The following is a 21,820-nucleotide window of genomic DNA, read 5'->3' as shown; positions in this document are numbered from 1 at the left end:
GGTTGAGGAGGTGCCCCACCAGCACCACAAACACACCCAGCAGCTGCACCACCTCTGGATCTGGATCCATGTTCAATAGGTTCAACAGAGAATCTCTTGGCTCACCAAACGTGCTCCTACCAGAAAACCAAAGAGCAGGTGTAAAGGCGGGTGCCAGCAATTCAAATTCAAAAGGCAGAGTGGAGACATTCATTGAACCTGCTGCCCCAAAACAACAACCATTAAGAACACGAAACACCAGGGATGTTTGCTTATGCGTGGATATGCTTGCGGTGTAAATACAAGAGACTTGGGCTCGTGTAAAACAAATGGGAGTATTTCCTCCTGGTCTTCACTCAATTCCTTCACAAAAACAGTGAGAAATCAGGATAAAATAGACTCAGATACCGATTGTAACCCGGTATAATTGGGCCATGCAGAAACAGCCTAAGTTGATTTGTTCACTTGTCATTCAAAGCACATGAGTGGTGCAGTCTATCTGTTTCCCCTATAGATAAAGGGTATGTTGATCCGGGATTTAAATTTGGGAGTGATGAAGCACTGGGCTTATCCTTAGGCATTGCTTCATCGTCTCGACCTTTGGGACATGCTTTTATTTTGGAGGCTACGGCCACCTGTGAGAGACACATTTTTGTAGTTGATGCTGTGCCAGAGGGAGGGAGGCCAGTTGTTTTCATGATAGACAGTTTTTATTAGCAATCAGAATCATACAGTGAGTAAATATTTTTGGCAGTCTTTAAAAATAGGTGCATTAAATGCAATTTGCTCCTCTGTTAAGGTCAGACACTGACTGCCTGGTTCAAAAATAAGTGTGTACTGCAGGCTTGCGGTGATGGCAAGTGAATATTTAATCTTCTGTTTTAAGTTGTAAAAAGGATAGTTGTGATGTAAACCTCATTCATTTCTGTGTTCCATAGCAAGTGGAGAAGGGGTAGCTAAATGCACCAGTGGTGTGGTGAACTGTATCCCATCTTTTGCCTCTAATCACCCAACAACATGCATAAACAACACTGTTCTGACAGTCTCTGTTATTAATGGGATGTTTTCTTGGGTTCGTACTATAGCATAGTTAGTATATCTCACTGTGTTTTAAGGATATGACCAAAATCACTGTGATGCCAGTGTAAGAATGACCAAATAACTTCAAAGGAGAGGACCTGGCTTCGTCTTACTGTGCTGTACAATCTGGTAGAAGTGAATCAATGTCCGCAGGCGCAAAGGGCCTATTGTGTGTCATACTTTAGTTGGTGCAAATGCAAATATGTTAGGAGAAATTCTTGAAAATCATAAAGACTTCAAAAAGGTGCACCTTTCACAAACATCTGTTTCTTAGTAGGCTCCAGGGCAGATTCCAGGGTTTAGAGTGGTGACAAATTCTGTTGTTGTTAAAGGATCTATGGCTGGAGATTCCATATGGCTGGGAATTCCTGTCCTTGATTCTGCCCAGGTGAGTTGTGCTTTCTAGTGCTATTCTTCCAGTTGAATGGCTACAGTGGGTCAGATAGGGTGAGCAATGACTAACTTATATATTGCTTATGAGGGACTGATTTTTTTCTTCTTCAACAAGGACCCACTCCCCACAGAACAAAAACAGCGCATCTGGAATGGTAAAAACACCATTCCAGGGGCACAGTTCGCATGGCTGCCACCTCTGCAACGAGGCAGCACTGTGCTTCCCTCCACCCCCTGCAACCAGCAGGGAAATACTGTTTTCAAAACTTGCTCAATGAGCGAATCTTTTCAAAAACAGCATTTTAAACCCATTTTAAACCCATTCGCTCAGCACCAGGTCAGAGGTGACGCTTTTCAGCGCCTCCATTGTGTTTGCCAACTTACCTTCTCTGCAGGGACAAGGGGACACGCCTCCTGACCTCTTCCCCCCAAGGCATTGCCGTGGCCATGGGGGCATGTCCCCTCATCCATGCGGATCTGGGCAGGGAAGAGAAGGTAAGTTTACAAACACAATGGGGGCACCTCCATTCAAAAGCATCTCCGTGGACCACGGTGGCTCTGGGACTGCCCACATGGGAGCGTGTGAATGGTCCCGGGGCTCCATCAGCATCATATATGCTGATGTGCCACTGCTGCACAGGCCTATGCGGAACGGGCCAAGACCTATAGTTATAAGGGGGGGGGTGGGAATCAAACATTTATTGTACAGTTCTATCTCAGATTTCTCAGTCAACAGGTGTTCATGAATATCATCTGTGATAAAACTAAAGCTGTACCCCATAACATTCTATTTTAAAAGGTTGTGTAAAAGTCATCCCCTTTAACCATAAAGAATGTGAGCATTTTCAGTTTTTAAGCTGAATGGTAGATTCCTTTGGAACAGGGTTTTAATTGCTTAGCTTTCCTTGCAAAAAGCAACCTCTTTTCTAGGACTCCTCATTTTGTTTTTCTCCAAAGGTAGAAAATCTGTTGCTTCCTGCCATGACTCAAGTAGGGCAAATGCTGTTCTCCCAACTGTTTAGAGTTGTTAAGTAATTGGTTAAAGTAGGACTGGGGTGGGTGCATGCAAGCTTCTGAGCTTATCAGAAAGCCACAAGGAGCCCATCAGTCATAACTAGCTCACATCCAAGAGCATCTCTGCCGGCTGCCTCTACCATCCTTTCTGGCACCCCACTGGGCAGCTATGCACCAGTCCATTAACAGCATCCTAGGTAGCCCTATTTGTTTACTCTTCTCATGCCCACTGAGTCATGTTTGTTGCTCGCCAGCCATTTAATTGTTTTGGTTCTCAGATGCCCCCCTTGCAGCTGCAATGACCTTTGCCCTTTCCTCTGCATGCTCCATCTCCACATGAGGTGCATGGAACAACTGGGCCTTTTTGAAGTCAGTCCATTGGTAACCACAGTTCTGCTTGGCTCCTTAGAGATGGTTGCTTCTAGGTTTAATAGTTAATTGCTGTCTTGATCTAGGGTGTTTTTTGGCACTGTAACCTAGGAGTCCTGCCTTTGAATACTGTGGATAATCAGATGCAGATTAGGTTTTAATCTATTATACTATATTTATGGTGATATGAATTGTAAGCAACCCTAAGCCTGTGCGGGGAGAACAGCATTGAAAACCAATTAATAAATAAAATAAATTGCAATATTCCTAAGATGTCAATAAACAAAACACTAAACTGCCTGTGCAGTTTAGCTATAAGCATGTGTATGTTTAGATATATGTATATGTGCACAGTTAGAAGTAATGTTTGGTAGAAAAATGTAAGTTTATTATACCCCCTTGAATTGAGTTAGTTATTTTTGGTGAGAAGGTCAAAGTGCTAAAAATATGCAGATGGATAGTACATTTTGTAACAGCAGCTGCTCTGCAAGAGAATTACTAAGCTGTGGAATGTGAATAGTAGCTCCAGCAAGGTGTTCCTTTTTCTTTGCTTCTAAAGCCCCTTCCGCACATGCAGAAGAATCCACTTTTACAATTGTTTGCAAGTGGATTTTGCTATTCCACACAGCTTCAAAGTGCACTGAAAGTGGATTGAAAGTGCATTATTCTGCATTTGTGGAAGGGGTCTAAGATGCATTCTCTGCCAGTCTGCCTTCCCAGCTTACTCACACAGAGGCATGCACATTCACACAAGGGCTCTCTCACTGCCTCTCAGTGTTTCTCTAACGCTCATCTCAGACCCTTCCCAGATCACAGAGAAGACAAAAACTGATGCTGCTCATCCTTCCCTAACTGCACAGTGATTTATTCCTTAGACAGGTTGCAACATGTTATTTAGATCTGCTACAGATGGGGAATTTTGGTGAAGGTCCAGGAGCTGAGTGGCTTAAGAAGTAAGAACTGGTTAAAACCAGAGGCAGTGTCTGGAGACTGAGACAGCCCAGGAGGACCAGAATACCCTTCGGCTCTGGATTCCTGAGCTCCTTCTTTGGTCCCCTGTGGATTTTAATGTTTTTTCTTTCTTTGCTGTCACACTGTTGCACTTCCTGGCGACATGGCTGCGGATCTACGAGAAATATCTGAGAGAGCCCTCTTGTTAACTGGCTTGAAGAAATGGATTTCACATCGAATTATTTAGCTATAATGTAAAAGTGCTGATGATGGACTGGAGAGCTGTGTAAGTGGATATGATTTTTTAAAAACAAAAGTTAGTCAGTAAACCAAGGATTTTGGTTCATTCTTTTTGTTTAAAAATATATCCTCCTCCCAGAGTATACCTTTAAAAGATAGAATGAAAATGTTTCTGGTTTTGCACTTCACTTGATACTGGCAAGCTAGTAATGCTGAAATTAAGCAGTCTTGTTATTGAATGAATGAATGACTAATGCATGTGAATGACAAGCTTGAATCTGGGCAGTTCCTTATCTTTTTGATGAAGAATCTACAGTATTTTTGGACGGATCAAAACCAGCCAGATATGGCACTCAGGTTTTTATTGTGAATAATTATTGAAATTGACATTTTTGTCTGATGTAACTAATTCTTAATAGCTTGTTTTCTTCCTGACAAACAGCAATGTTGTAAACTTGGAGTTCTTGGTTCTGGTATGTGGAATGGGAATGTCTGGTGTAGGATAGATACTGAGGCAGTTTTTGCTTTATGATTATTGCATGACTGTAAGGACTGTGGGATAACCAGCAGCACTTTCTTAAAGAAAATGGTTTTGTTCTTCATTGCCATGGTAAAAGTCTTGACAAGATACAGGTTATTGATCAGAGGTGATTTCAAATATCTCATCTGGGTTGTCTCCTCTCCCATTCTCCCTTCTGCTAATCAAAGCTAAGAATCTTGATTTTTATCCTGTTCCCTTTCAGTGTTCTTTCTTCTGTAAAATGTACATTTCAGTTCTATGTTTCTATGATTAAATAATGCACATTATACATGTGCATTATAAAATCCATATGGCATGTGTGTACAGTGTAAATAACTCTGCACAACCAACAACAAAAAGTGAAGAACTAGAATACCAACAAAAATACAAATAAGTACAGAAGTAATTGAAACAGAGAACATTCACTTTTCTCTTGTTATTGTCTCTTATAAGAAACATTATTGACATACAACTGCATGTGGAGCTAACACATTTTGAGGGATGGAGATGGTAGAGCACTCAGTGTTCAACTTTGTGACCCTTAAGGAGGCTCTCAGTTGAGTAGCTTCCATATGTGTTTATATTCAGCAATATTCATGTGTTAGTGATGTCTCTTATATGAAATATTCTAAGATGGAATGGCTGGTGCCTCTCAGCTTCTGCAGAGTGAGAATAAGGCATAGTTAGGACTGCAACCATCCATATCCTTTCTTATTAGAAGAACCTGCTGATCTTTGCAATCCAGGAATACATTCACACAACCAGTACCAGGTCAAGATAGCATCAGGGCAAATGTTTATGCCCTTTATCAGAATAACATGGGCAGTAGATGTGTTGGAGGTGAAAATTAGATGTGGGGGATGACATGTCAAAGTTTAAATCAAAAGGGTGAATTTGAATCTTATCCTGGCCTCAAACTGCATAAGAGTCTTAGGTCAGAAGTGCTAGGCTTATGTTCAGTCCTCAGTAGTTTAGGGGTGGGAGCCATAACCCTGCAAACAGGACCAGCACTTCTTCATTTCTTTGACTCCATAGAAGAAGTGGCATCCTGCAGAATGTGTTTTGCTTTGAGTTGGCTGAGGAAGGGACAGCTGTTGTATTTTAATAGCAGTGGGAAAACGATATTCTTAAATTTCTGTTTGGAAGTATTAGTGACAGTCTTGGCTAATCTTTAATGCTGAGGAAAAAATGATACCCCACTAGTGTTCTCCAATGATGGCATCCATGTACTATGGCCTACAAATGACTGAGAGCCCCACCCTTTCAAGCTGCAATCAGGCAACAAAAATGGGTGAATATTAGTGTACAGTGCTTGCGGGGAGGCCAGGTTTGATGGAAGAGCTTCTACCCCCTTCCCCACTGATAGTGCTTACAGCTGCCCAGCTGGGCAAGAGGGAAAATGGCTATGGAAGTTAGGGGCAATCTATAATGCAATGACACCATGACACCATTTCTGGCATGACCTAGAAGTGATGTCAGTTTATTAGGTGATGTTCTAACATTTGCCTGAAGCTCTGTGGTAAAATCATAGAGTTTTTGATGGATTCTAGAGTGTCATCACTAATGCAATTAAATTACTTCCAGTTCTACTGGAGGTGATGTCACTGGCACCATCACTGGCAAGACTGCTCTCTGCTATGTTAAATCTCATGCTGGTTGCCAGCCTCAGACCAACAATACTGCGTGCTTGGGGGATTTAATACATTTATACCTTGCTTTTCTCCCCAGTGGGGACTCAATGTTGCTTACATCATTTCCTCTCCTCCATTTATATCTTCACAATAATCCTGTGAGGTAAGTTAGGCTGAGTTTGTGTGATGGACATAAAGTCCTTGGCTATTACAACTGATCTCCAGGCAACACAGATCAATTCACCTGGAGAAAATGGCGAGTAGGAAGACAGACTCTGTGGCATTATACCCCATTGAAGTCCCTCCCCTCCCCAAACCCCACCCTACTCAGGCTTCACTCCAACATTTCTTGGTATTTCCAAAGTGTAAGCTGGCAACTCTACAGAGAGGGCATTCAAACTTGGGTCTCCCCATGTTTCCGCTTGGTTGGGCATAACTTGTGCAGGTCTGTTCTAGATTTTACACACACACTGTTTCTGCAACCTATCCTTGGAGGAGTTGCATCAAACTAATTAATTTCACTTCCTTTGTGAACGGAATTGAACTGCTGTGCCCAGAAATGGACACACATTCCAAATGAAGTTATAGTAGAACTGCTACCATGTTTCTCCAAAAATAAGACAGTGTCTTATATTAATTTTTGCTCCCAAAGATGCGCTATGTTTTATTTTCAGGGGATGTCTTATTTTTCCACTCCACAGCTGCATGCTCTGGTGTTTTGTTCGATGGGCATGCTTCCAAACAAAAACTTTGCTATGTCTTACTTTTGGAGGATGTTTTATATTTAGCACTTCAGCAAAACCTCTACTATGTCTTATTCTCAGGGGATGTCTTATTTTTGAAGAAACAGGGTAGGTACCTCTATAACAATACAGGCTGCTCGGTGCAGCCTCTGTACTCTGTCCAGTTCTGGTAGTCCTTTCTATGCCTTTCAAAAGGAAACTCAGTGCACTCCAGTTCCACTGCTTTGGTCATCAGCATAACCACTCCAGCAAAACCAGCCTAACTTACACAATGAAAATACTTTCACAGTCTCTACATTTAACAGACATTTAACAATAATTTTCAGATTATATTTCCTTTTGGGAAATAACGGGTTGCAGGGAAGTGGAGCTGCAGAATTAATGGGAGTAAAACCCTATATTTAATGTAATGTGAACCCATCACTACAATTCTGCTTCCAGCATATTGCAAAACAAGCATTCTGTGAAGCAAAGGAATCTCCACAAGAAGCAGCAATCACCTCTATTTCAAAGAATTCCACTTCCTTTTATTCCTGTTATGTTCCATTCTGCTATCTGCTCCTGGCAATTTGTAATACCTTCATCCAGTTTCCACAATGTGGGTTCTGTGATTAAGTGACACTCCTTGGTACCATGGGAAGGCTCTTTTCTCCTTTCCCACATGTATATTAACATGTTAACGGTTTCTCTCCATAGCTGAATTTTAGCTGAATTCCAATGCTGCAGATTGTTCCACTGTATCTTTGATAAACACAGAACATTAATCAGCACTAATGTCTACAGAACATCATTTCAGAACATCCTTAGGGCTGCCATGTTGTGCTTCACTAGAACACGTTGTGGCAACATGAAAAGCCCTGCCTCTCCTTTCCCTGTCCTGTATTTTGGTGCTTCCATTTAACAGGACTAACCAGCAACAAAGCTCCTCCCAAGTTTCTCCCTATCAGACTCATGTATTTTTGTTACTGCTGCTAAATTTAACCTGCAGATATTACTGCACCTAGTATTATTAGAGACTGTTTAAAAATAATTCTCTCCAAATGGCCAGGCATACAAGTTTCACAAGGCAGCCTTACAGTCTGCAGTCAAGAATTCAAAATAAGCTAACTGGCTTCCTGCTTTGCAAGATAACTTTAAATAGTTAGAAGGTTTTCTCTCTCTCTCATTGCACTTAAAATATTTGGGCACTAGAATCATGAAATACAGAACAGCTTGCATGTGGCTTAAGCTAGCGTTTCAGTTTGACTTGAGGAAAGCACTGTAAGAACAAGTTTTTCTAATTCTGCCTTTCCTTCAAGTATCAGGTCTGGGGCCATGCCAGAGCTGGGCATGCTGTGTCCAGTGCACATCTCATTACAAAGCTCTCATCCACCACACATTATTATAAAGATCCCCTTTACAGCACACATCGCTATTGGAATTAAAGCAGAAGGCTTCATGGTTTGATCAGATTAGACATGACGCTTAACATCTCTTTGTCTCCATAGCTGACATGTTTCAGGATCACTTAGGAAACCTTGGAAAAGAAAATGTACTATCCCACCTTACCAGAACCTCACTATTATCCTCTGTAAAAAGTGTGGGCACTGAGTAAAAGTGATCAGTGCTTGGTAAAGTTCAATTCATCAGTTATTTAACTTGAACATGGAGGTTAATAAATAGGAACTCATGTAGACTGACTAATATAACTCCCAACATTGGTTAAAATTCCACATGATTAAAACTAAATCTCTGTCTCATGCCAAAAACCCCAAATGTAATCAGATCGGCAAACTAGATCCTTGCATATCAGGATATTACATTGTCATTCACTGTTATGCATCCTTAGCAGTTCTGGATGAAGAGAAGGCTTGGAGTTTTATTAGTGTGACTGGGTGTTGGAGGGTAAATGTCAGATTCCCTGTTCAGACAGTAAATCACTTGATTGGTTCAAGGCTTTTATTGAAGATATGTCAGGAACATAAAAAGAGAGTTCTGGCGAAAACCCCCAAAGATCCCCACCCCCACATGAGAAGCAGACAGTTCACATTATCCAACCTGGAGTCTCTTCCCAGGTACAGAACTCCAAGGCCACAGCTAGAAGTGATAAAACTGCACCTACCAGTGATGTAGGTATACTGGTAGATTTTTTATGGGGCGGGTTCGGTGACTGAGGGTTTTCCGGCTGTTCCATTCCATGCATTGTTTCAAGCAAGCCAGACATGTAATGGGAGAAGTTTGAACCCGAGGGAACCCCCCCCCTTACCTATGTCCCTGCCACCTGCAAAAGTGAAAGTGATTCCCCCCCCCCCAACAGCAGCATCATGACAGTAAGTCACAAACAATTAGCTAGAGGAATGTTATAAAGATCAGCACAAATACTCATCAGTTAAATTTTGAGTTCACTGATCCATACTGATAGTCTTGGTGAAGGGTATGGGGTAGTTTCTGAATAAGTTAGACAATGTGGGGGCCCAGGCTTCACTGGAAGTTCACTGATTGCTCATTTGCCTAGAGCAGGGGTAGGGAACCTTTAACACTCAAAGAGCCATTTGGACCTGTTTTCCATGGGAAAAGAAAACACTTGGAGCCGCAAATAATTTTTGACATTTAAAATAAAGATAACACTATATATATGCTATATATATATAGGGGTTTTTTTTACCTTTTACTCCGTTCACTCTGAGAAGTGCATGGATGTGCCCGCCCTGCTGCCTGCAGGGCGGGCAAGGATGAAGCCGGTGGCTTGGGCTTGCCGGCCGCCGGGAAAGTGCCCGCCCCGCTCCAATGGGGCGGGCAAGAGGGGAAGCCCACGGTGCGGCCCAGCCGACTGTGAGCAGTTGGTGTGCCCGCCCTGCTGCCTGCAGGGCGGGCAAGGATGGGGCCGGCGGCTCGGCTCGTGGAGCCACAGTGCAAGGGCAGAAGAGCCGCATGCGGCTCTCGAGCCTCAGGTTCCCTACCCCTGGCCTAGAGTATGGATCTCATGGCTGTAAATTTATGCTTTCATCTTGCAGGCTAGGTAATTTGACTACTCTTCTTTAAGGAATTCCTTAGTTTGTCATCTCTCAGCAACCATCCTGACACTTCTGATACTTTTGCCGCCATCTCTAATGCTAATTTCTTATCCTTTTCTCACCATTGCTAAAGTTGTTGTCAAGTCATACTGACAGACCAGAAAAAGGGGAAATTGGAGTTATGAATTAAGTGCTAGATAACTACTGAGCAAGATCAGTTATAAAGGTGGTATGTTGTTTGGCTCTACTTGCCTGATACAAAGAACTTGCTGCCTTTCTTCTTGACTAGCAGAGTTACTAGACCAAGCTTTCAGGAAAGTATGAAGGTGAGGGAGAAAATATAAGTAGACACAGAAATAATAACAACTGCTTGACGCTCCTTAGAGTACCTAGATAGAGATGAGAAGTGGAGGAATGTAGTGATATAATGAGTTAGTGCAGAATCTGGAAAGCAAAGGTACAAATGAACTACAACTAAAAAGAGCTCCCATTTTTTAAAAAACTGTTTTTGTAGTTTGAAGTTCTGTATATTAGAAAATATCAGAATTGTTAGCCACTAATAAGATTAGAGGAAGAAAAAAATTCTAGTGCTTCTCTGTTGAAAGAAGATGCAAGAGTTTACAGGTTGCTGGTCCTAATTTGAGACTAGAGAACAATTTGGAAAGTTTTTTGTGGGATTTTAATGGTATTATACATTATATGAATTTTTTATTGGATGCTGCCTGACTTGTTGGGAAAAGGCGGGGTAAAACTTGAATAATAAATAAATAAAATACACAAAACTACACAATAAATAAAAACTACACAATAAATAAAATACACAAAAAATACACAAAACTACTCATGCATATTCACATAGAATAGTCCCCACCCTCCCCAACCAGGCCCAAAGCACTACCATTCTGAAAGAGGGAGATTAATCTGCCTTAAAGGATGAATTTAAAAATAGAGAATAGTTTTCTATAGGGGTTTATGTTTCCCTATTATGCTTTCCAACCCTCCCCAGCATGACTTTCAGCTGAATAGACGGGAACTCTAGTTTTTGCTGTCTGCCAAACTGAGTTGAAAGTTTCCATCACGTCCAGCAAGAGGAGACTGAAGTTAGTTCCCAGTTCTTCCCAGTTCCTTATTCCCATTTCCTCGTTTATGAATCTTTATGCAAAAAATTTAAAAGCTCTGCACCCCAATATAAGGTGTGAACCACAACGCATCACACACACACCTTTTAGGGGACTCTGCCCTCCAAGGGGACGTATATTGGTTCCTGGTCCACTAGCCCAGTTCTCATGTCAACTGCTCCAAAGTGGGGTGCCCCCAGGACAAAGGCACAGGCAGACGGTGGAGCCCAGCAGCATCACAAAAGAATCATTGGACCAACCCACATCACACATCCCCACACTCTAGAGACTGTCCCCTGGAAGAAGACATAAAGAGGTGTCCAGAACCTCTGCTTTACGTGCAGGTTCAATCCCTGGCATCTCCAATTAAAAGAACTAGGCTGTAGATGCTGTGAAAGACCTCTCCCTGAGACTCTAGTGAGCCACGGACCGTCTGAGCTATACTGAACTGGGTGACCCAATGGTCTGATTCAGTATAAGGCAGATTCCAGTGTGAATGTGTTTTTTAGCCAGTTGGGCAATAATTCTGCATCTAATTCTACCTTTGGTAGATTCCATACAGCATATGTATAATGGGTCACAATTGTTATAAAGGAACCCGTTTTCCGTTTTTCTTGTTCATATGTATGCCCTTCACCCATTCATGGAGTGATTAGAGTCCATGGAAACAATTTGGGTTGTTTTTTGTGCCTTCGCACAGAGGCACTTTAAAAAATCCTGTAACACATGCGTAGCTGCGCAGGCATACAGAAATGAACCCCCAGAGCCATGCCAATCATCACACCATATGATCAACTGTCCATGCGTAGCTGTGCATGTGCAACACACAAAAGAAAAAAAAAGAAAAAGGGATCTTACTGCATGGCAGGGCAATAATGAATGTGTTGCTGTATATTGGTCATACTCGCTGCTAGGGGAAAAATGTACTTGGGGGACTTTGCACCCTGTGGAGTGCTTCGAGAATCTGCCCACAACCTGCTGGGTGATTTGCACAGAATGGTGGATAGGTGGATTATTCCTGACAATGGATGGCACAGAACTTCAAGTGAGTGGGTAAAGGGGAGGGAAATAAAGTTGGGTTCATGTGAGAGCACCTCCAACCTAGGATTGTGCAAAAGGATCGCTGGTTTAGCAATTTTCAGAGATTGAGGAGAATAAAACGGGCAAAATTCATTTTGGGAATGAGACCTGTACAAAGTCCTCCCCCTCAATGGTTTATATAACATCCTACACCCATTGTATTTGGCCTGTGCTGAATCCACCTGTGTTGTTAGATTTTAATAGACATGGGTTCCCTAGTACATCAGATTTATTTATAAAGAATCTAAAATAGAGCATATAATTGTAACTAAACAGAGACTCGTTACAGAGAAATCATGCCAAAACAATCTGATTCCCTTGTTTGTTATAGTATCTGATTAGACAGGCACTACATGGATTCTGTTAATATAATATAGTTACATTTAAGGAAGGCTCAGTGAAAATGTTGTTCATTGGTTGTATTATTACCTACTTTCAATAAAGCCCTTCTTTAATTCCTGACATCCTTAACTTGATAATTTTTATATTCCTTTTAGACTTAGCATTTGGCCATTTAATTAATGAAAGTATGAATGGGCATATCAGAAGTGAGACTGACCACAATAACTTCACTTTTCCAATAGCAGCTTATTATGTCTTCAGATCTTTTTTGTGCCATCTGTAAACAGCTCCTAATACTTCCTATTAAACTTCCATGAAGCCTATTACATTTGCTATTAAAAGTAAAATGATTAGCTGCCAAGGGCACCGTTTTTGAGAAAGCCCACAGAGCAGTTTTTCATAGTGAACAAGTTAAGAGTTTAGATATGTGGCTATTTTCAAAGGGCCTTTTGAAAAGGCACTGATTAAAATCAGTGGAAATGCTGAGAGGTAAAATAGAAGACTCAAGATGAGAGGATACGAAAAGAAAAAAGCTCTCCTTGCCTCTGAGGAGTTTTGCACACTGCCCTGTTCAGAAGCTCCAAACTGATAAAACCAGCCAGCAAACATAAGCCTCAGACTGATCAATACTTTAGAAATAGAATAAAGATTTCATTTTGATCCAAGAGAGTTCTGCTCAAAATAAATAGGAAGAGTTATTTAATTTTGTGGGCAGCTTCATCTGCTCCAGACCACTTATGTCTTCATTGTTTACACCAAATTAAATTCAATGTAATGTAAGTTATAATATCTTTGAATAATGACAATTCACTGCCAATGGTTATTTGAAATTGGCTTCTGAGTTTGCTATTGTACAGAAACTGTTTTGGTTGCTTTGTGTGAAGTCCTGTGCTGGTTCTTCGGGCTTTCAAGGCTATGGACCATGATATTCGTCTGAAATACCTTTCTGAGACTGGATAGCAATTAGGTATTCTGTTGTGATAGTTCCAGTCCACCTTCATTTATCTAGTTAGGGAAATTTTAGCCAGCCTTTCTTCTTGAAATGACTCAAGGGATGTAACAATATTATTTTCCTGACAAGATGGAGGTCGTGTTGGTTAGGAAAACCGATGATGCTTAGGAGTGATGCAATGTAGTTGCTTTGCATGTGGAGGTGGAATTTACTTGTCAAATTAAAAAGTTTGGGAGAGTTCATAGACCAAGACTTACTGTTTGAAAACAAAGGTTGACAGGGTGGCCAAGTCTGCTTTATCTGGATTGCCAACTCTCCCCTTCTTAGACTCAGCCTATCTGGCCATGCTAATTCATGTAGCTACATGCTTGGAGTACTATAACATGCTGTAAGTGGGACTGCCCTTAAGACAACCCAGAAACTGCCATTGGTTCAGAATACTACAGTCCAATTATTGTTAGTGGCTAACCAGTGAGAACATATCTGGCCTGTTTAAAAACAGCTATAGTAGGTGCCTGTGGTTTCCAAGTTCAATTCACGATGGTGTTTCTGACTTTCTGACATAGGACCAGTTAGATTTAGTTTAGAATTATGGATCTACCCAGTAGTGTGTGAGAGTGCAGTTTATAGAAACTTCCCAAGAGATAAATGTAAAAGGTAAAACTTACATTTATTCAAGCATCTCCAGTTCACAGCTTTGTTAACAGGAAAAAGGTAGATAGAAAGAAACCCTAATCTAAGGATTACTATCCCTACGACAAGTGGGCACTCTACCGCACCATCACGTGTGTACAAGTGGGAGAATGCTTCAGTGGGAAAGCCCCACTGAGGCAGGCAGCCATTGACCAGGCGCTCAGGACAAAGGCTAGGTCAGAAGAGAGACCAGCATGGGGAAGAAAGGAAGTTAGTGGGCGGTCTCCTGGCCCAGACAAGGAGGGCAAACAAAAGAGTTAGAATGAGATACACAGTTAGAATGAGATACACAGCACCCCCCAGTGTCCAGGCATGCAGAAGTCACTTATTCCAACAGAACCCACACATCTGGACAATTTCTTCCCATATGTTCCTATGTGTCAATTACAGCTCTCTAGGGCCCCTTCTGCACAGCACTGGAAGAGTGAATTGCAGACAGGATAAAGTAACCCGCTCTCCTGCTGTCCCGGAATGGAGCCCGTGGAAGCAATGCGGGCTGCCGTCGTGCCTTCGCATGGAGATGCGTCTTTTAAAAAAACACCTTCCATGCTGCGTAGCTGCATGGGGAGGACTTTAAAAACCGAGAAGCAAGCACTTCCCAGGGCAGCCATTCACTCGCGAGCGGCTGCACTCCATATTAAAACAAGAGAATCGTGGATAGTGCAATTCTCAAATAACCCATTTCAGGGGGAAAATGCGGGGCAACCTTGCATTAGGGTTAGGAGCCATGCAAAGTCGTCATCCCCCCAGTGGGTTTTTCCCTATCCCCAGCCCGGGTTTATTGGCCCTTGTGGAAGGGGCCTTTGTCTCACTTTTTGCTTTCTCGGAAAGTCACCTGCCTGGCATCCATTCAGGCCTGTTGTTGTTCCTTCGTTGTTGCCACAGTTTGTAAGGGGCTTCCTGTGGAGGATGCCATTCTTGTAGTGCAGTCCAAAGGGAGGATAGCACAGCATAGCCACACCCACTCGGGCACCTCAGAGGCTTGCTGCATTGAAGTCAGCAAGCCAATGATGACAGCGTGGCATGTCTCTTCACCCTCCAAACTATTTGTGGCAGGCTCAGGTGGCCTCCTAATTATATTGGGCAGATGTTCCCACCTTTTCTAATGACTAAGCTGTTTTGATGAGGGGTTCAACCTTAAGAACTCCAGAAAGTTGAAGGGAGCCTTTTCCCCCTTTATGGCAAATCCCCCTTTACAAGATACCAGAGAACTGAGGCAAGTTCAACAAACAGAAGTAAAATTTATTGAACAAACTAGATGCGATCAGGAGATATTTCAATGGATGGAAATCTGACAAGAGATAACTATGTAGAAATATCAGTATTTGGCACAGGCATGGTTCTTAATTCAAGCTTTATACGTTTCTTCAGTTGCTTAGATGTTATGAAAGGTTCTTTAAGATGGTTTGACTAGATGTTAGTGGCTAATAGATTCATGATGACTTTGGGTTCTAACAGGCTGGTACCTTTTCACGCAGTACACATACAGCCTTGACACTGTCAGCTACCCACTTCACACAAAATCTCCCTCCTGAGGTAACTTTAGCAGAACACAGATAGTCCAGACTGGGAATCCACTGGTGTGTATTATTTCCATTCTAACTGGCTTAGGAGTTCCTCTTTACCCAGAAGCTATTCCCTTTCCTTTTATTTAGGGTCACCTGTGGAAAATCTCACTACCATTCCACCTTCAGCCCTGACCACTAAATAAAACTCCCAGTTTTCTCCTGTCTGTATATTGTCAGCTTTCAGCACACACACTGAACTCAGTATATTTCAAGTCAGATCCACTCCGAATTAATTTTACTCAGAGCAGATATTGAACACTTGCAGGAATCCAAATAGCTTACAAAACTTTTTCTCTCAGAGAGATACCTCCTCCCTCTCTGATGCCCTTTCCGCACACACGCGGAAACAAGGCTCCACCAGCATAATTTATGTCGGTGGAGGCTCAGGGACTGTTCACACACTAGCGTGTGGGCGGCCCCCACTTCCCCTCCAGCTGGAGAGGCGGCTCTGCATGGAGCTGCCTCTCAGTCAGCCCTTTCCACTGACCTTCATGTCCAGCGTCACTCTGGAGGGCTGCAGGGACCTGCCCACGCTGCCCTCCAACCTCCAGGGGTCGGAGGGGAGCGTGGGCGGGTCTCTGCAGCCCTCCATAGTGAAGCTGGACATGAAGGTCAGTGGAGGCAATGGGGAAAGCAGCGTCTTCCCAGCGGTGCAGTTCGCACCGTGCTGATGAGAAGATGCTGCTTTGCAAAAACCTCGCTCATTGAGCGAGGTTAAAAGCGGCAGCTTCACCCCACTCCCAGGTGGCCAGGACGTCTAACAGCAGCCCAGGGAGGGCATTTTTGCTATCCCTGGGCCGCTGTATATCGCCCGTGCGGAAAGGGCCTGAGTCAACTGGTTGCTCCACCAATCAGAGTTCAAGTCAACTTACCCAATCAGGGCACTTTACCATTCCTATGAAGTTTTTCCCCACTCTGTTGTGATAGCACCTTTTCCACTGACTGATGTGCACTTTTAAACCTTGATTTTTCAGTTCAGTCCATCACAGACACTTCCCCTCCCACCTCCCACTTACCCTTCCCCTCCCACCTTGAATGTGCTCTATGGAGCAGAATGAGTTGCACCAAGGGTTTTCCCAGTGTATATTTGCATCAGCAAATGAAGGCATCCTGGGCCAAAAGAGCTCAGGAAGCTGACTAATGATAGCCCTGCCCCCAGGAACATCCCCTTTGGCCCTGGTGTGAGCTCCTGCACTATAGGAATACTGCCGCACTGGCACCAGGTGTTATACTGCACAGCTCCCCAGTACCAGCGTAAATGCCCCTTACATTGGCAGAAGTGGCACTTATTCCTGTGCCAAGGTCACATCACCTCCTGACCCCCCTTTTCCCTAGATTACACTGTTAAAAACATTTGGGAGACTCTATAACAATGTTTTATTTGCTAGGGATTGGAGTCACAGCAATTTTAATGGGATTGGAGTCGCAGCAATTACCTTGGGGAGGATAATGAACTTTAATTGTATTATGGAAGGTTTTAGAATGATAAATGGTCTCAAGCCAGATGTGAAAGGTTGGCAGCTTTAATGTTAATAATAATTATTATTCAAAAATGCATCTCAGAATATAACAGATCGTTAAAATCTGCAAATACTATTAATACAGATTCAAGCTACCATAGAACAATCAATATATGATCTACTGTGTGCAACAGCTATGAGCTAAATAATCTCCATGTTTGAAGGCAGTATACCTCTACCAGGCACTAAAAACAGATTTCTTGGAATTACCTTTCTGGCTGTTGTTAAAAACAACTTGTCCAACAGTAGGACCCCAAGTAGTATTGGCCCTTGACCAATATAGATGCAATATTATTTCAATACAAATACCTAAATAGGGAGGAAGATAAGTTATCACTGTCTCCTAATCTGGTTGAGAAACCAAGAAAGGCGAGCAGAGATTCTTAACCCTTCCATAAAAACTTTCTGGCCTTTTAGGAATGCTTAACACATATCCTGGGACCCTCCAAAGAGCCTTCTTCTGCCTAAGGAGCCAATGGAAAAGTCATCTACGTTGAATGAAGGCTTCAAACTTTGGTCGATGAAATGATAGGATGGGGATAGGATCCCCCCCCCCCCATCATATTTCATGAGGAGGCACATACATTCAGTCCTCCAATTGCGATGTCCCCTTTGGGATTTGTTGAATTTCTTGCTTTCTTTGGGTAGACCTTGAAAGTTGAGAAGGGAATACATCTGTGTATTCTTTCCTCTGTAATTACATCTATAGGCAGCAATCTCTAATGTGATGATAAAGTGAAGGCAGAGCTTTTTGATTGTGAGCACTGTGGTATTTGCTGTTCCTTTAATTATAACCTTCCTTATTAGGCCTTACTTACCATTATAAACAACTTTATTTCAGTTTATAAAACTAAATGCTGTTCCTCAGAAACAAAACTAAATGTCAAACTTTTGCTTAATTATCCAGTGGTCATCAAACCAATAGTATCTCTATAATTGAAAATTAATTAGGTTTTTACTGAAAGATCGAAAGGTAATGAGGGAAGAGTTGCAAATTATAAAAGCTTTATATTCTATGCAAATTCTGGCTACTGGTATCTTTCATACCTCAGTACAATTTAATGCTTTCCAACAATGAATTACTCTTTTGAGCAAGTTGTATTCAATTTCATGTCATTTTTCATTTTACTTGATTGAAAATAGAAAAGCAAGAACAAAAGGTTTATTTAAATGCAGCCACTAAAAGCTAACAAGGCTATTGTATTACAGACTCATAATTTGTTTTACAGATAATTTAGTTGGTGGCACAGTTTAGAAGGAGGAACGTTTTAGGGAAACCTTCTGAGCAATCAATGCCTGCAAAAGCTGGCCTTTGTAACTCCTGCTAAGCTTATTAGCAGATTAGTGTGCTCAGCATTTCACAGGGTTCTTTCCTTAGTCATCCATGTTGACTTTTAAAAAGTTTGTAGAAATAGCAAAAATATGCCAAATGGTCCTATGCCTGGATTGCGAGTCCAAAGACGCATATGGTTGTATTCAGTTTTCATACAAAACCACAATTAATCTCCAATTTGCTATAATGACTATGAACATAGCATGTGAACAGAAAGATGGGGTAGCCATGGGTAGCCCTCTTAGCCCTGTAATAGCAAATTTTTATATGGAACGCTTTGAGGAACAAGCCCTGGAAACAGCACCAAAAAAGCCCACCATATGGATCCATTATGTGGATGACACATTCACCATTTGGAGCCACGGAGAAGAAGAACTAAACAAGTTCCTGGACCATATCAACAAGATCCACCCAAATATCCCATTTACTATGGAAAAAGAAAATGAAGGAAAACTGCCATTTCTAGATAGATGTCGTTCCTAGTCATCCGTAAACTAAAACCAAACGATTAGCCAATACTATGTATACAGAAAACCGACTTATCACAGATAGACATTCACAATAAAACCTCCAATCTTCACCCCGGACAACAAAGGAGCACCATAAAAACTTTGTTAGATCACAGAACAGAATCTAGAACTAATTCCTTCTAAGATGAATTGAATCACCTAAACTGGGCTCTACAGGCTAATGGTTACTCTACTGCAGACATCAGAAGAGCTGCAAGACCAAGAACTAGCCATATGAACAAAGATAAAGAGCCATCTAGAGGGAAAATGTTCTTACCATACATCAAGGGAACCACTGACCGCATAGGAAAACTGATGAAGAAACATAACCTACAATCTACAGACCCACCAAGAAAATTCAACAAATGCTACGTTCAGCAAAGGATATGAGGGATCCTCTAGCTACTGCAGGAGTCTAGCGCATACCATGTAGCTGTGGACAAGTCTACATAGGATCAGGGGCGTAACGAGGCAGCCCTGGGCAAACTGTAGCCCTGGGCAAAACCTGAATTGGATGCCCCCCCCCCCCCCATGGGTGGCCACTCCACCATGACCAAATTTTTTTTGCACCAGGACATTGGTGCCTGCAGGGGGTGCATTTTTAGATATATCAGCACCACAATTTCAGCATATCATCAGGAGACTGTACTTATGCTACTCCCCAAGTTTGGTGAGGTTTAGTTCAAGGAGTCCAAAGTTATGGACTCCCAAAGGGGGTGCCCCATCCCCCATTGTTTCCAATGGGAGCTAATAGGAGATGGGGGCTACAGTTCTCTAAGAGGGGGGTTCATAACTTTGGCCCCCTGAACTAAACTGCACCAAGTTTGGGGGTGCCATCATCTCCAGATGATACCCTGAAATTTTGGAAAATGCTGATACATCCAAAATGCACCCCCCTGGGCAGGAACATCATCCTAGAAATTTGGCTCCCAAGAATCTTTTGTTCTGCATTGAGTTTTCTTGGCATTGCTAAGTCAATGGGGGTTGTGCAGGCTATGGGGGTACATATTTCTTGAAGGCACACAGTCTCAAACTTTCAGGGTCTCATCAGGGACGACTGTTCTAATGATACCCCCCCAGGTTTGGTGTGCAGTTTGGTTCTTGGGGGGGCCAAAGTTATGGACCCTCAAAACTGTAGCCCCCATCTCCTATTAGCTCCCATTAGAAACAATGGGGGATAGGGGCACCCCCTTTGGGAGTCCATAACTTTGGACTCCCTGAACCAAACCTCACCAAACTTGGGGGGTAGCATAGGGACAGTCTCCTGATGATACGCTGAAATTTTGGTGCCGCTAGCCTAAAACTGCGCCCCCTGCAGGCCACAAATGGAAAACCACTAAAATACCCAAAAATGAACCCAGCATTTTGATGCCCCCCCACAAGGTGATGCCCTGGGCAGCTGCCCACCTTGCCCAATGGGCATTACGCCAGTGTATAGGAGCCACCAAAGCAGCGCTCAGACACAAATCAAAGAACACGAAAGGCACTGCAGACTATTTCAGCCAGAAAAATCACCAATAGCAGAACACATAATAAACCAACCTGGACACAAAATATTATTCGAAAATACAGAAATTCTGGCCCACTCTGACAACCACTACGTCAGAATACACAGAGAAGCCATTGAAATTCACAAGCACATGGACAATTTCAACAGGAAGGAAGAAACCATGAAAGTGAACAGAATTTGGCTGCCAGTTTTGAAAAACTCTAGAATCAAGACAGTGACTAATCAGCTCCACACAAACACAGGACAACTATAGACAACAGCAATCAAAGGGAACAAAGACCAAGACACTTCTATTCAGATGCATTCACCTACTGACCTTGCCATCTTCATTGTTACTCACATGTTACAGACTTCTTTGTGACTCACATGCCAGGCTACTCTATTCAGATGGCCTCACCTTTTGACCTCACAATATATATACTCCACTTGCTTTCCATTCCTACTATCAGATCCTCTGAAGATGCCAGCCACAGATGCAGGTGAAACGTCCGGAGAGAATGCTGCTAGAGCACAGCCATACAGCCCGGAAACGAGACAGCACCTCAGTGATTCCGGCCGTGAAAGCCTTCGACAAGATATGGTCAGGTTTCAGCACCTGCCTCCTCTGGCTGCTGCCTTCTTCATCACTCCTATCAGTGAAGAGGAGGAGGCTGGGGCAGGGAGGGAACACTGAGAACAGAGGGAACCAGAGGGTAAAGAGAAGGTGGGGACCAGTGTTGGTGATAAGAGAGAAGGAAGGAGGGTGTGAAAAGGGAGGAGGTGACAGTGAAAGGTAGAGAAATGAACCTGGGTGCGTGTATCAGAAGCCAGAGAATTCCCTGTGAGTTTCTCATGGGTCCTTGCTTGTAGTGTTGTAATAAATGTTATGTGGAAGTCCCGTTTCAATTCTGATTGCAGCTGATTGTGAAGAAACAAAGACTGAGCAGCTTAAAAGTATCAAATGGTGAAAGCAGCCATATTACTAAAGCACGACTAGGTTGTTGTAAATACTTTATATAAAGTAGTAATTGTTGCTCATTTCCATTAAGAAACATTGCTAAACTCGCAGTGGTGGGTCCATAACTTTGTATTAAGCTGTTCAAAAATTTTGGACTCAGTGCAGGAGGCAGCTTTGCAGTGGTGATCTTAAGTTCATTTTTAATGTGTTTAAATTAGTGAGACAGCCTCTTCTTTCTAAAACATTCTGGCTTCCACAGTTTTTATTTGCTAAGTGCAAAATCCAAAGATAGGTATCTTATTCCACTTCAATTTCCTGTAGTTTTTCTGTCAGCAAGAACATTAA

General features: G+C 42.5%; 1 protein-coding gene across 4 annotated transcripts in view; it reads left to right on the top strand.

Moving 5' to 3' along the window:
- KIF26B (kinesin family member 26B) overlaps window positions 1-21,820 on the top strand; it is a 399,021-nt gene that overhangs the window by 230,692 nt on the left and 146,509 nt on the right. The window contains exon 1 of one of the 4 annotated variants that reach the window (XM_048484888.1): window positions 3,972-4,072. The exons of the other annotated variants lie outside the window; for them this stretch is intronic. Coding sequence (XP_048340845.1) covers window positions 4,053-4,072 — 20 coding nt within the window. The 5' untranslated portion in view covers window positions 3,972-4,052. Of the gene's footprint in view, window positions 1-3,971; window positions 4,073-21,820 lie in introns of those variants that run through there. 4 annotated transcript variants of the gene reach the window in all.

Source organism: Sphaerodactylus townsendi, linkage group LG01 (genome assembly GCF_021028975.2).
Source record: "Sphaerodactylus townsendi isolate TG3544 linkage group LG01, MPM_Stown_v2.3, whole genome shotgun sequence".
In the NCBI taxonomy this organism is placed as follows: domain Eukaryota; kingdom Metazoa; phylum Chordata; class Lepidosauria; order Squamata; family Sphaerodactylidae; genus Sphaerodactylus; species Sphaerodactylus townsendi.
Note: the sequence above shows the minus strand (reverse complement) of the source record. Positions and strands in the feature narration are given on the sequence as shown.